This window comes from Neophocaena asiaeorientalis, unplaced genomic scaffold (genome assembly GCF_003031525.2).
Source record: "Neophocaena asiaeorientalis asiaeorientalis breed wild unplaced genomic scaffold, Neophocaena_asiaeorientalis_V1.1 scaffold92, whole genome shotgun sequence".
NCBI lineage: Eukaryota > Metazoa > Chordata > Mammalia > Artiodactyla > Phocoenidae > Neophocaena > Neophocaena asiaeorientalis.
This window is the reverse complement of record NW_020174057.1, coordinates 969,296-984,732: the sequence shown is the minus strand read 5'-3', so window position 1 is coordinate 984,732 and position 15,437 is coordinate 969,296. Positions and strand designations below refer to the sequence as shown.

The 15,437-nt window shown below is 39.0% G+C and overlaps 1 protein-coding gene across 1 annotated transcript in view; it reads left to right on the top strand.

Moving 5' to 3' along the window:
- Positions 1-15,437, top strand: part of CFAP54 (cilia and flagella associated protein 54) — a 288,982-nt gene that overhangs the window by 195,831 nt on the left and 77,714 nt on the right. Inside the window, exons 52-56 of the mRNA XM_024754400.1 lie at positions 5,731-5,836; positions 8,184-8,331; positions 9,158-9,315; positions 9,487-9,666; positions 9,770-9,896. Of these exons, the coding sequence (XP_024610168.1) occupies positions 5,731-5,836; positions 8,184-8,331; positions 9,158-9,315; positions 9,487-9,666; positions 9,770-9,896 (719 nt within the window). The remainder of the gene's footprint in view (positions 1-5,730; positions 5,837-8,183; positions 8,332-9,157; positions 9,316-9,486; positions 9,667-9,769; positions 9,897-15,437) is intronic.

Below are 15,437 nucleotides of genomic sequence, written 5' to 3'. Positions count from 1 at the left end.
TTCGAATTTTTTTTTTTTTTTTTTTTTTTTTTTTTTTCAGTATGTGGGCCTCTCACTGCTGTGGCCTCTCCCACTGCGGAGCACAGGCTCAGTGGCCATGGCTCATGGGTCCAGCCGCTCCGCGGCATGTGGGATCCTCCCGGACCGGGGCACGAACCCGTGTCCCCTGCATCAGCAGGCGGACTCCCAACCACTGCACCACCAGGGAAGCCCTCGAATGTAGTTTTAATATTCTGTGGGAATATATTAAGTGGGAAATATACCTCAAGCACTTCTGCTGCATATCACAGTCTGATGGTTGTCTTGAGGAACAGCACACATGTGGATGAACTGAGAGCTGAACAAGCTGTTTTTTTCATGGAACAACATTTTTATTTGAAAAAACAACTGACAAACCATGATTATGCAGACTTGGGTATTTGACAGGTATTCTGCTGAAAATGAGCAAAACGAACATGCCACTTCTAGGGAAACAACTAATAGTTTTTGTTGTCAATGATAAAATCTAAAGTTTCATAGAAAAATTGGATTTTTGGAAAATTTGTATTTGCCATCATGAGCTTGACAGTTTTCTAATGCTTAAATTTTTTTGATGGGACTGGTGGTGATATTAACAAGCATCGTTTTTTAAAAACTGTGTCATGAAATGCTTCAACGTTAAGGGAATCTATTTAGCTCAGGGAGCTAATGTTTTCCAAATGGCCAGTGCATGATGTTCCAAAATCCTGGTTAACAAGACAGACTGATGGATTTCCATGTAACAGAGTAGGAAAAGTTCATCAGTGTATGGTAGTGGATTCCACATAGCAACACACTTTTAAGAAACTATCATTTGTCACATGTTGGTATAGTGTCAAGGAAGAATATTCACAATTATTTGAAGAGGCTCTTAAAATACTCCTCCCACGTTTTCAATAACTATCTGTGTGAGACCTAGTCTTCTTCATACGCTTCATCCAAAACATTATGTCACAACAGACTGAATATAGAAGCAGATACGAAAGTCTTCTATTAAGCAGATTTTCTCTTTTTAAGCCAGATGTTAAAGAGATTTGCAAAAATGCAAAAACAATGGAATCCTTCTCACTATTTTTTGGTTTTTGAAAATATATTTTCCATAAAAATACATTATTTATATTAAATATAATGGGTTTATGATTTTTATTTTTAAATGAATTAATAAATGTTAAGTTAAACATTTCTCCGTTTAATTTCCAATATGGTAAATATTGATAGAGCTCTTTGGGGTTTCTTAATAATTTTTAACGATGTAAATGTGTGCTGAGAGTAAAAACACTTGAGACCCACTCGTTTAGAGTATTGTCACATTTGTAGCTATCTTTAAGAATACAATGGTAAAAAAAAAAAGAAGACAATGGTAGTTGATTGATGGTTAAAATAGGCTTAGTATAATAATACACTGTTTTCCCCACTGAAGTTTGAAGACAGAAGGAACTTTTACTATACTGTTTCCTATAGAAATAAATGACTTGAATATATAATATATAAATGTATATTTAGAAAATGTTTATATATCTAACTATATATTCTATATATAATTATATGTATTGAATATATATGTGTGTGTGTGTGTGTATATATATATATATATATATTATATATATATATATATAAATGACTATATGGCTATATGATTTCCTATGGAGGCACATAGAACTCCTTTCTCCAAACTGTGTCCCAGAGAGCAGTAGCAGCCCTAGAAAGTATTTCTTGTCACTTAGCTTCATTCTTTCCCTAGCTCTCTACGTGTCTTATACCCTTTTAGTGTGGAGGATATGAGTGATTTTTTTTTTAGGGAGAAAGAAGGAAACGAGAAACTACACATTACAAAATGGCACAGAAAGGAGTGTTGTAATAGAACTTTAATTTGAAGACCAGATAGATGTATGCAAATAATGTGCAAGTATACCAGAATTGCCCCGATTTTAAATCCATGGGCTTGGCCCTTAGGAAAAAACCTGCAGAAACTTTGATGTTGCTGGCTTTTTGCAGCAGAGCTGTCACTTGGGGAAGCCTACTGTCAGGATGAATGAGTTTTAGTAGGTGAACTTTACCCTCCATGCGCCTCTGTCTGGGCGCTGCTGAGAGTGTTGGACAGTCCCTTTCCCAGATGCTGGTTAGCTTGACATTTCATGATACTTCTAATAAAATTATGTGTCAAGGAAATTGAAAGGCACATTCCCTAGGGTGACAGGTAGAGTGAGCCACATAGATTTTATGAGAACAAACTGACCATTTTTGTCATGAATGTTAATAAGAAATAAATGGGATCAGAGTTATTCAAACTGTATTTCTGCTTCTTTCAGGGCTGCCTCTCTATTTCAGAATCCTGTCTTTTTTTTTTTTTTTTTTTTTGAAGTGTTCCTTCCAATTCTCCTTTCTATTTGATTTATTGTCTAAATAGAATAACATTTGAGCCTTTTTATTTTGTGTAAGAGTGAAACATCCTCCTGCTGGGATTTTGACTGTTTGTAGTGGGTAATCCTCCTTACACTTCCTGTCTTCCTAGTGCAGAGGAGGAAGTAGAAGTTTTCCATTGTGCAACTAAGCAGTACCAGCTGGATTAGGACATACAGTATGTTTATATTTTAGTCATTAAGTTTTGGGGTTAGCAAGATTCCAAACCTCATACCTCATTTCCCTTGAAATCAGAATTTGGGCTTCAGGTCAGAAGAGTGGGATGGGCATCGTTTTCTCCTTTCAGGGCCCTCTAGTTGTCATCCTGTGCTAACCTCTGAAGCTACTCAGTAAACAAGGTGCCTTAGAAACATGTATGTATCCTTCAGGGAGGAAAGGTGTGGGGGAAAAGAGATTCCGTACCTGGACACACACCCCATCAGCATTGTGTTTTTTGTTGCTGTTTTCTTGCTTCCTTGTTTAGTTTTATTTAAAAAAAAAAAAAAAACTAGTAAGTTTAGATAATCACAAACCATACTTTAGAAAATATTCTACAAGTATCTAAACCATTTTAAGGACTCAGTAAAATCTTTGGAGACTGAAATTCAATAATGGCTGAAAGGTTTTGATGCTAGTTAACAACTTAGAAAAAAAATCAATTTAGTCCCTGCATATTCCCTGTCCAACTTTATATACTAATAATGGTAATGGCTACGATGCATTGAGAGCCGTCTATTTGCCAAGCACTCCTCTTTGTTAAGAATACCCTGCTCTCAATAGAATGTCAACTCAGTGAGGCCGGGGACTGTATCCATAGCCCCTAGATTTGTTCCTGGCCAATAGCAGGTGCTCAATACATATTTTTGAGCACGTGAAAGACTAAATACCATATTTAATATCCTTATAATAATCCCGTTTCATGAAGTCTGCTAAGTAGAATGCAAGGCAAAAGGCATTAAACTGGACAAAGAACGCCTTTTATATTGTAAAAGGTGCAGCCGACAATAACCATATGGTAATACAAATGTGGCAACGAGTAACACTGTGCCAGTATAAACAAAGCCAAAGCTTGTTAGAACTGTGAAAAGAAAGAGGCCACATTGTAGCTTAATGATTAAGGGTGCTGCAGGCTCAGGGGCCGGTGGCCTGGGCTCTGATCCTACCTCTTCTTGCTAGCTGAGTCACCTTAGGCAAGTCACATAACATTTGTGGGCCTCAGTTAACTTAACTATAAAATAGGCATGATAACAGTACATACCTTGTAGGTTTGTGGTACGGATTAAGTGAATTAATTCACAGTAAGCATTTAACACAGCACCTGAGAGGTGGTGAGTACAGTAAATACGAGTTATCATTTTTTAAAAAAAAGTTGAGGGGAAAAAGAGAAAATATCTTTCAATACAATGTGTAGATACATACAAAAAAGGCTTTAACAATGTAATTAAGAGTTGAGCATATGTACATACTCTAGGAGCCTACACACAGAGACTAACTACCTTCTTGCAAGCATCCCTGGACCCAGATGAGGCTGGTCATCTTCTTGGCTAGAAACCTCACTAACTGACCCAAAGGAGGTGGTGTATTGACCGTAATCCAGGGATGCAGGAGGCTTCTGGAACAGTACAGCGGAAGTGTCGTGATCTGATTCACATCCTGAAGAGAGATCACTGTGGTCTCTTCATAGAGACCAGGACTCCAGGGGCTGGCCAGCAAGCTCCCATGGGTGTCTGGAGATGTCGGTGGCTTGGATGGAGGCGTTGGCAGTGGACGAGGTGCGGACGTGACGAGCTGCTGGCTAGTATCCAGATCTTGAAGTTGAAGTTGACAGAACTTGTTGATGGATTGAACACAGAGTGTGAGGCAAAGAGGAGGCGGTGATGATACTGGGCCCTCTATCTGGGATAGAAAACAGGGGAGAGGAGTAGGTTTGGTGGAGGAGGTGGAAGCAAGAGGCTCTGCTTTTAACCTATCCTAGTTTCCTGCCACAACATAGTACCCAAGACTGGGTGGCTTAAAACAACAGAGTGTTATCGTCTCACGGTTCTGGAGGCTGAAAGTCCAAAATCAAGGTGTCGGCAGGACCCTGCTCTTTTTGGCAGCTCTGGGGGGCGCCCTTCCTTGCCTCTTGTAGCTTCTGATGTTTGCCAGCCGTCTTTGATGTTCCTCGGCATGTAGATGAATCACTCCAGTCACAGGCTGTCTGCTCCCTGCATGTCTTCACATCATATTCCCTCTGTGCATGTCTGTCTCTCTGTCCAAATTTCCCCCTTTTATAGGGACACCAGTTATATTGGATTACGGTCCACCCTAAATGACCTTATTTTAGCTTGTTTATCTCTGTAAAGACTCTATTTCCAAATAAGGATGCATGATGAGCACTGAGGGTTAGGACCTCGACACAGTTTAACCCATAACACCTCTTAAATGTGATTGTTATTCACTATTCAAGTGGAGATATCTAGTGGGGCATTAGATAAAGGATACATTGTCCGTTTGGCTTTCACTCAGTCTTTCTGTGTTATGAAGTAGCACTGCAATAAGCATCGTCAGGTACACAGATTATTCTATATTTTGAATTTTGTTTTGGAATAGATTTTCAAATGAAGGAACCTGTTAACTTATATTATTAAAATATTTTGAAAAAGTGTGACATCAATTATACATTTATCATTCTACAGGGAAGGAGGATGTGATGGTTTAAAGTGAAGAAAAATTTACATACTGAACAACAGGAAGTGAGGAGAATTACTATCTCCTGGCTTCTATTTTCTGCATTAAGTACCTTTCCCTCCTGGCACTGCTAGATACTGATTGAGCAGTAATTTTTCTTAAGAGTTTCCAAGTGCACAGCATTAAGCAGAACAGTTTTATAATGTCAGAAAACTGGAGAACCACATCCTGATGTATGTAAAATACATGTGTGCTCATTTTATTAATGAGATTGTCAGTAAATTTTGTTTTAGATCTTGGAAACATTCATTCATTCATTTATTCTTTCATTCACTCATTTTTATTTAAAAATATTTTTTGGCTCCTGTTAGTCCAAGCTACTAGATGCTGGGTGTCAGCAGAGGATAAGATAAATTAGCTGAGACAAACATAGAGCAGTTTTACAGGCAATTAAATAATGCTGTAAGTATCACCTTATGGTAAAGGCCAGGGTGCTATTAGAGCACGTAGAAGGGGCACCTAACAGTTTTGGGGATGGGTGGGAGTATGGGGAGGTTTTTTTGGAGGAAGAGACTTAGGAAATAACATACAAATGCCACGAGTGTCATACTAATAACATTTAAAACATATTCTCTATTTTAGTGCTGCGATAGCATTTTCCACACTTAAACTTCTCCAGGATTCAAAACTTTTTAAAAAGAAGGTAGTAGAAGATGACACAGAGAATTCCATCTCTCCAGGAGATTATGTATGTATGAATTTAACGTTTATCCTGATAACACTTTTTACGGAATAATTATTGGCATGCTAGGAAATTGTATAACTATTTGAATGAAACAAAGGGGTAAAGAAGAAAAAAACATTGAATTTAGAGTAAAAAGATCTGTGTTTAAGCCCCGTTGATGCTATTTATTAGCTGGTATACTTTGGGCAAATTCCTTAAAATTTTTTTAAATTATGTAATCTCATTTGGGAATTGATGGGACTGGATGTAATAGTGACTGAAGTCCCACCAGATGTATCATTCTTGTATTCTAGATCTGATGTCACTGGTAAATAAAGTTGTTTCGCATGACTTGCTCTTCATTTCACTTTTGATTTTATTTCTTCTTTAGCATTACCAGTGTGACACCTACGCTATTTCCTATCTTGTGCTATTTCCCACCTGTGCTGTTTCCTACCTTGTGCTAATAGTACCTTGTGCTATTTCCTTCTCATAGTTAAATTCTTCTGCGTTTAAGCCCTCAAGTCTGTTTGACAACTGGTGTCACATGTTCTTTGAAATTTCACTGGATTTTGATTAGACCAAGTAATTTAATAACAACAGGGTTGTTTAGGATTAAAATATAAAGATTCAGCACATAGAATCCTTGCTCATTTTAAAATAAATAAAATAAAGCTTAAGCTTTACTAATAAAATTGCTACTATCTAATGTCACTACAAAAAAGCAAAACTGGGGCTTCGCTGGTGGCGCAGTGGTCGAGGGTCTGCCTGCCGATGCAGGGGACGCAGGTTCGTGCCCCGGTCCGGGAGGATCCCACATGCCGCGGAGCGGCTGGGCCCGTGAGCCATGGCCCCTGGGCTTGTGCATCCGGAGCCTGTGCTCTGCGGCGGGAGAGGCCACAGCAGTGAGAGGCCCACGTACCGCAGGAAAAAAAAAAAAAAAGCAAAACTAATTGACTCATTTCTTACCACAGTAAAAGCAGTATAAAGGCTAAAAAGGATTCTGATTCTGAAAATTTACTTAGAGCAATGCTTGTTACTTGGGGGGGGGGTGGTATTTTGCTTCCCAGGGGACATTTGCAGTGCCTGGAGACATTTTGGTTGTTATAACTAGAGGGAGTGCTAGTGGCATCTACTGAGTAGAGGCCAGGGATGTTGCTAAACATCCTATAACACACAGGACATTTCCCTCACAACAATAATCTGGCCCAGAATGTCAGTCATGCGGAGGTCGAGAAACCCTGATTTAGATTAAGCATGACTTGGCTTTTCAGTAATAAAAGCAATGTAGGCAGAGATTAAGGTATGTTGATGGGTATTTCTTCTGTATTTCTAATCTAAACACTAGACTCCTCAAGTACGTGGTGTACCCATTCTAATCACCAGCCTGTCTCGGGGTCTCTGTTCACTTCTTACTCTGGTTCAGAAACAGCTCCCCCTCCCCCTCTGCTCCTCACCTGTCTGTCACGTTCCAGCCCCTGTCAAGTCCAGGTTACAGCTCCTTGATAGCAGGTATTGCTGACTGGTTGGAGATGATGAGCTGTCAGAGATGTGTAGCAGGAAATTCCTAGAACAAATGGGTGTTGTTCTAGATGAAGTGTCTAAGATTGATTGCTCCCTGGAAAAGTTCCTTTGTCACCTCCCTCCCAGTAGCTCTGAACATTGGCCACTCCCTTTATAAAGTGTAATAATGAGGGTAGTAAATCATAAAATATATATGTTTGGGATGTGAGCAGCACATAGCAGTGTAATGTAGTAGATTAAGACTGTGGGCTCTAAATTCAGAAAGATGCAAGCTTGAATCCCAGCCTCCGCCAAAATATGACATTTAAGCAAATAGTTAGCCTTCCTAGGCTTCGCTTCTCTCATCTGAAAAATAGAGATAATAATAACCCCTCTTGGGCTTGTCAGGAGGATTAAGTGAACTAATGTGTATGAAGCATGTATCACAGTGCCTGGCCCATAATAAGCACTCAGTAAACATTAGCCAGTATTACTGATTATTTTTCAGCCTTTAAAATGATGGTCACAAAATTTTTGAAGGTATGGAAACTGCTGATAATAACACAATTTGCAATGAAAAATTCAGACTGCAAAGCTAGTTTTCAACAGTGAGTATACAGAGAGAAAGAAATGCTGCAAAGCACTTATATGAGGATCAGTGTTAATAGAGGAGCATGGGATTATGGGTGATTTTTGTTTCTTGTATATTTTTTATGTTTTATAGAATGTTCAAGAATAATTTCTAAAATTAAAATTTAATACTGTTAAATTATATCGCTGCTTCCCTTAACTTATGTTAGATTTAGCATTAGGCTAGAACTTGGACATTTTTAAATGGAAAGATAACCATCATTTTAATATTGTTTAGGCCACTGAAAGTACAGATGATAATGAGTTTTTAGATCCCATTTCCCTAAATTCTCGAGAATATTTCAACATTCATCTGTGGTTGAGGTGCCGCTTAGCATTGGTGACTGCGTTTGTTGCCCAGATTCGTGGCATTGGAATCGTGAAAGGTACAAATATCCTATTTCCATCTCCTTAATCAAACTTTTCATAAAATTTAATTTTATTTAGGTAACAGAGGTTTTCTTGGGATGTATTTTATCATACCATTAACATTTTATAACTTCTTAGCTTTATCTGTTTCCAGAATAAAAAATTCAAGTTATTAAATGAGAATAATCATTTTCAGCAGTCCCTTGTATCACTGCAAATGGCATATATATTACTGTATGCAAAGCAGGCAAGGAGATTTCAGAATGCTAATGCACACGCCTTCCTGTCGTCTAGGAAGGCAGCATAGTTCAGGGGTCCAGAGTGCAGATTCTGGAGCCACCCCCCACTTGAGTTCAAATACCCTATCCACCACTTCCTTGCTGTGTAATCTTGGTCAAATTTCTTAACCCCCCTAGGCCTTAGTTTCCTCCTCTGGAAAATGGAAATGTGGTACCTACTTCATAGGATTATTTCCAGAATTAAATGGGTTAAATTTCTAAAGTTCTTAGATTATCGCCTGGCACATATAAATATGAGTTCTTGCAGTGATTAATAGTTATCTATATGTAAACCTATCTATTCACCCATCTCTACCCATCTCCCAAATTAAATTATTTCATGGAATATCATTATTACTTTTGCAGCATTTGAATACCCTAAAGTACTTCTCGTAAATTACAGCACATTTCTTTTCAATGTTTCGTGCAGTCTTGTTTTCCGTCTCTACATCTTCCTCTTCTTCTGTATTATACAATATTCCTGTGATAAACACCGAGAATATCCTGCACATATAATTTCTTACTTTCTCAGTGCATTTTAAGTACCTGCATTTGTTTATTTTAGAAAACGATATAACAGATTGTGTGAGCCTCATCAATGAAGTGTGTGTGGAAGCAAAAAGTGCAGGCGACAGGGAGCTACAGGCTGAATTCTTGATGCAAGCTGTAATCATTGGCCTAAAAGAAAAGCACTTAAAAGCAGACATCATAAAAAACCTTCAGGTAAGAAGGAAACCTAATTCACATTGATATTTACCAGAGGATTCCAGTTAGAATAAAAGGAGAGAATTTAAATTTCCATTAGGTACTGAATGCATAACAGTCAATACATCTGGCCCCTGTTTCAGTGAATTGTGAATGGTACTATCAAACGGAATAATTTTATTTTAATAGGATGTAATACAGTTGCTTGAAGGACGTGAGTTTATTTCTCCTCGATCTCATTTAACACTGGTGAGAAGCATGCTTTTACTGGATGACTTAACAAAAGCCGAGAAATTCAAGGAAACTCCCTCTTCGAAAGCAGAAAAATTCTATTTGTTGACTCAGTCTCACAACATTCTTATTGAACAGGTGAGAGTGCTTTTGTGTCCACAAGACTTAGAAACTTACTTTTCTGTCTTTTCTTACAGCGTACCACATGAGCTAATTACTCATTCCAGTGCTTCTTTTACAGATGCTAACTTTTGGAGAAACAATTGAATTTCCTATATCAAACACTGACTATGCAAGTCCATTACTGCCTTTGAAAAATATCTATCTTCCTCATGTCATGTTATTGGCCAAAACAAAAATGAGAATTGGTAAGAACACTTAAACATATATTACATTCAAGTCACTGATGAAAAAGTTTAAGTCATTTTCAGCGAGGCTGTCACGTGAGTGCATTTATCTGGGGCAGTATTTATGAATAGCCAGGTTCCATTTATTTAACAAATAGCTTTTGATCACTTACCATGTGCCAGCCTCCCTGTGAGGTCCTGGGAAGCTATTGGAGATTAAAACAGATGTGGTGGGCTTCCCTGGTGGCGCAGTGGTTGAGAGTCCACCTGCCGATGCAGGGGACACGGGTTCGTGCCCCGGTCCGGGAAGATCCCACATGCCGTGGAGCGGCAGGGTCCCAACAAAAAAAAAAAAAAAAAAAAAAAAAAACAACAAAAAAAAAACCAGATGTGGTTCCTTCTCTTAGCCTGGGAGACAGAAATACACAACTAAACAAATCATATATAGGAATGCATATTCTATCATTTTATAAATGTACAAAATATTTTAATATTCAATATTTATACATTGTTATAATATTTATAACAATAAACATTTAATTTTTAATTTATTATTATAATATTTATAAAATTTAATCCAGTAAATATTGTATAAAATAAGATGTGTATTTGATAACAACTAGACAGGAAATCAGCAAGGATATAGAAAGCTTATGTCTGATGATGAATTATGTATATGTATGTAAGTATAAATTGTACTTAGTGTTGTAAATTATGTGGATAAGATCTGCTGATAAAGAACAGCAAAGGGAGGGATGCCTGTTTAAGTAGAATAATTGGGGAAGGCCTCTCTGGGGAAGTAGTATTTAACCCTGGACATATGTTAAGCATATGCTTAGTGAAGTCATGCACAGTAGAGGCAGAGAGAGCAGTGAGTTGTAGGCTCTGAGGTCAGGACAAGCTTGACATGTTCCAGAACTGCCAGGAGACCAGTATAGACAGAGCAGAGAGGGCTAGGGACAGCCTAATGGGAGAGGGTGAGCAGGGGACAGTTTATGTTTCCAAAGATTACCCTGGCTGCTGGCTGAAGAACAGAGTAGAGGATAGACGGGAGCCAGCCAAGAGGGGATCTGATTGGAGCAGGTAGACCAGTAAGCCAGAGGCTTACAGCTCCTTGGAAACCAAGGAGGAGGAGCCAGCCAGTGTTGCTGCCCTTTTCAGGAGCTCACAGACATTGCTTCAAGCTCTCTCTAGGACACTGTCTCTCATCTTTGACCCAAAGCTGCCTACCTCTAACTCCAAGGCTCTTGTCTATCACAGAGGATAGAAAATCTTGTAACAGCTCTCTCTCTGTTCTAACCTATATTCATCATGCCTTTTTAAAAAAAAGTATTTCTGATGCTTTGACATCAGGAGTCTTGCTGACCAGGGAGGGACTTCCCCTCCCAGAGTTAGCCAATTCCTAGAGGTTAGCAAACCACACTCCTGTGAGGATGTCTTTCATATGCAAACTCGCCATTCCAGAGCTTACACCCTGAACTTTTATTGAGCTCTTTTATTGTTCTTTGCTGGGCTCTTACCCTCAGGGCCACTATTTTTCTGCCCCAGTCACCCCAGGGACAGGTATAGACTACTAGCAGAGCCCACTGAAATTATACAGACTAGCCAATCCTAAACCTTAGTCTGCTTACCCTACCCACCCACTCTTTCCCACAAAAAACACAATAAAGGCTCGTGCCCACATTTTCTCCTTTCTCCTTCTACCTCCTGACTGACCCTGGTGCTTCCTTGTGTGGCCCTGTGTGGCGTGGTGTGCCCTCCCTCCTCTTGAGAACTGTGAGCAAATCGATGGTGGTCATCTCTTGACCTGTTGACCTTGTCATACCTGAATAATAACAAAACCCACATTTTGAAACATTACCCCTCACCTCCTGGGACCCATTTGCCTCCTGTACCAGCAGCTGCTCAGCTCAGGAGAGGCAGGTGATTGGCCTAGAGTGGGGAAGGGAGGGCAACAGAAGTGTGCTCAAACCATCACCTGCCCACAATTTTTTCCCTTGTTCCCCTTCTGCTCCTCCCCCTCATGACTAGCATTGATCATTATTATTAGATGATTTTCATCATCATCATCATCACCATCATCAGATACGAACTTTATTACCATAGGTAAAGCAGTTCACCCCTATATTGTTGAGTTTCCTCATTTATGAAATTAGGCTGGCATAGCTGACCTCTGGAATTCCTTCCAGCTCGCTGATCCCATGAGAGCTATTTTTCCGTATCTTTGGTCCACAATTTGTTATATTACCAGTATGTTTGATTTCTACAAGAACTTAAAGTACAGATTGTGTTCAATTGTACAGATTGTGTTAAATGTATCCTCTGCTTTCCTGCCTTACTAATCTTGAAGATGTGTCACCACTCAGTGGCAATACTGTTGCTGTGTTTTAGACTCACTTGAAGCAGAACAGCTTGCTTTCTGTTATATTATATTAAATACCAACTTAAAGAATAAAAACCGAAAGCAACTTTTCTGTCAAAACAACGTCAGTTTCACAACTTCTTTTTCACAGAGCTGATGTTTATTGCAAAAAGGAGCACTTCAATATTATGAAGCATAAAATCATCTGATTTGATGCTTTCTCGACAGTTTTCCTTTAGAGTGATAGTATAGATTTCATTGCAAGAATAGAGCCACTTAAAAAAATTCTTTTTTTTCGTGAAAGCCTCTTACAGAAAAAGACATTTCGAGATTATTTTTAAAAAACAAACAAAAAATAAGCATCATGGTTATTTAAGATTATTTTTTTCCATTAATGACTGAACCTAGAGCTTCCTTATTAGCTGAAAAAGTAGATTACTGATTGTATAATAGGAGTGAAGAAAGGTTCAAGAATAGTGCTGGGGAGTGGGAATATAACAGGGAGTCATCATCTTTGCCTTCGAAGAGCCTATTATCTAGTTAGGAGAGAGAGAAAAGTCAATAATTTCTGTAACAATTCTTTTTCTAATTTTAACAAAAATCTAGAAGATGATTCAAGTACTATTATTATACATTAGTACTATATTATATAGCACTGTCTTGCATGTAGTCCATATATAGTACATATTGGACATGTATATAAGTGCCTCAATGACATGAAAAGACTTGATATTTTTGTCTTGTATTAATAAACAGCTGTAGTATAATTTGAAACAGTAAGCAAGACATATAAGAATGGGAGATGGGCTTCCCTGGTGGCGCAGTGGTTAAGAATCCGCCTGCCAATGCAGGGGACACGGGTTCGAGCCCTGGTCTAGGAAGATCCCACATGCCGTGGAACAACTAAGCTGGTGCGCCACAACTACTGAGCCTGCGCTCTAGAGCCTGCGAGCCACAAGTACTGAGGCCTGAATGTCTAGAGCCCATGCTCCGCAACAAGAGAAGCCACTGTGATGAGAAGCCCATACACCACAACGAAGGGTAGCCCCCACTTGCCGCAACTAGAGAAAGCTGGCGCACAGCAACGAAGACCCAACACAGCCAAAAATAAATAAATTAATTAATTTAAAAAATGAAACATGACCCCAGAAAAGAGAAAAAAAAAAAAAAAAGAATGGGAGATGTATTGAGATGTGAGACTGTATGGGACAAATGGTATTAGCATATCCTTCTGGCCTAAGATCTAATTGCAGTTGGTAATTGTTGGGGTTTAAGAGCATGGACTCTGGAGAAAGAATTCTGGTCCAGTTCCCTTGAGGAAATCATTTAACTTCTCTGCGTGTCAGTTTCCTTTCTAGTAAAATGTAAATAAGAAAGGTACCAGTCTCCCTGAGGTGAATTGAGTGGAATATGTAACATGTCTAGAAGGGCAGCTAGTTAGTTCTAAGAGCTTTGTAGGTGTCAGCTATTCTCACTGTTCCATGCCTGGCCTCCTTACTCTCCTAGGAAGCCCGGGGAAGAAAGGCTTCAATTTCTTCATCTCCATTTTCTCAGTAAAGTGCTACCATCCTGCCTTGTCCAGAGGAAGGACTCTGTAACTTCTCCCTGGATAAAGGGCCGGGGATGGGGGAGAGAAAGATACTTTTTCTACTGTCTTCCCACTAATATAGCACATTCCTGAACTAAATATTTACAAAACGTCCTAGGTTTCCTGAAAACTCTTTATAGGGCATGGCATCTTGGATTTAAAATTTTCAGGACTTGAAGGGACCTCAGATATTTTCTAGTTCTGCTGCCTCAAGGCTCAGAGGCATGTAGGGACTTGTTCAAAGCCTCAGATGACACGGTAGCACCAATGAGTGGCTTGTACCCAGCATTTCAGCTACAACTCAGCAGCTGTATCCTTCTGCAATCCTACACTGCCTTTCTGTTCATACTGCTCTACCGTGCCTGTTAACCTATTCTATTAATGCAGTTCCCCCCCAGTTGCCTTTTACTCTTTATCTCAGCGTTTTTCTTCTTTATTAAACTTACCAAAAGATAAAGTGATCATCAGCTGCTGGCCTTGACAGCTGTATTTTCTGAGTAGACATCCCTGACCTTTCCCAGGTCTGGCCAGGGCTTCTGTAACCTGCTACCACGGTGTCCAGTGCTTTCACTGTCACACAGTCAACCACACCATGTTTTGATTGCCTGTCTGGCCGTTCTCATTCCTTGTTGGACACTAAGCTCCACGGTCTCTCTCTTAAGGGGTTACTGCAGTGTCATGGTTTAGGGTATGGGCCCTGGAGCTGGACTGCCTAGGTTTAGATCACAGCCCTGCTACTTACTAGTCACGTGACTTTGGGCAAGTTACTTAAACTTCACCGTGCCACTGCTTTTTCCTCTGTAACATGAGCATAATAATGGTATCTACTCAGAGTTGGGAGGACTGCATGAGATAATGCTTAAGTACTTGGGATGGTATCTGGCATGTAGGAAGTACTTAATGAAACTTAGCTCTTATTTTTCAATTTTCTCGTTTTTTATCCGGTGCCTAAGCACTCAGAAAATATTTGTCAAATAAATGTCTGTCTGTCTTTGAGGTGATTAGAAATTAAATCTAATGCCTCTTCAACAATGCAACAATCCTTCATTATGTTAAGTAGTGATGGGACCGCATAAGAAGTATAACATGTGGCCTTTGTCCATAATGGGTTTGCCAACTAGTTGGGATGACAAAATATGCAATGCGAGCAACCTCTATAGAGCTGAATAGAAATTACCGCCTATTAATATATGCAAATTTTATTGGTAACAACATAAAACTTCCAGTTGTTTCCCTACTAACAACCTCATCTTAGGAACATAAAAGTTGTTATGTAGAGCATTATGAAATTTTAGAACTGAAAGAGGCTTGAGAGGCTTGAAATTTTAGAACTGAAAGAGGCTTCATTTTATTTTTATTTATCTTTAAAAAATTTTTATTGGAGTATAGTTGATTTACAATGTTGTGTTAGTTTCAGGTGTACTATCCTTCATTTTAAAAATGAGAAAATGTTGAAATTTATCAAAGACAGAGTTTCAAAGGTCTATTGTTTATAGTTCATTGATATATTTGGGTATTGTGTTTCTTTAAAGCATTTCTTCAATGCTAAGAACTAAAGACCCCCAGAGTTCTTTTTTTTTTTGACCATGCCTCAGGGCTTGTGGGATCTCAG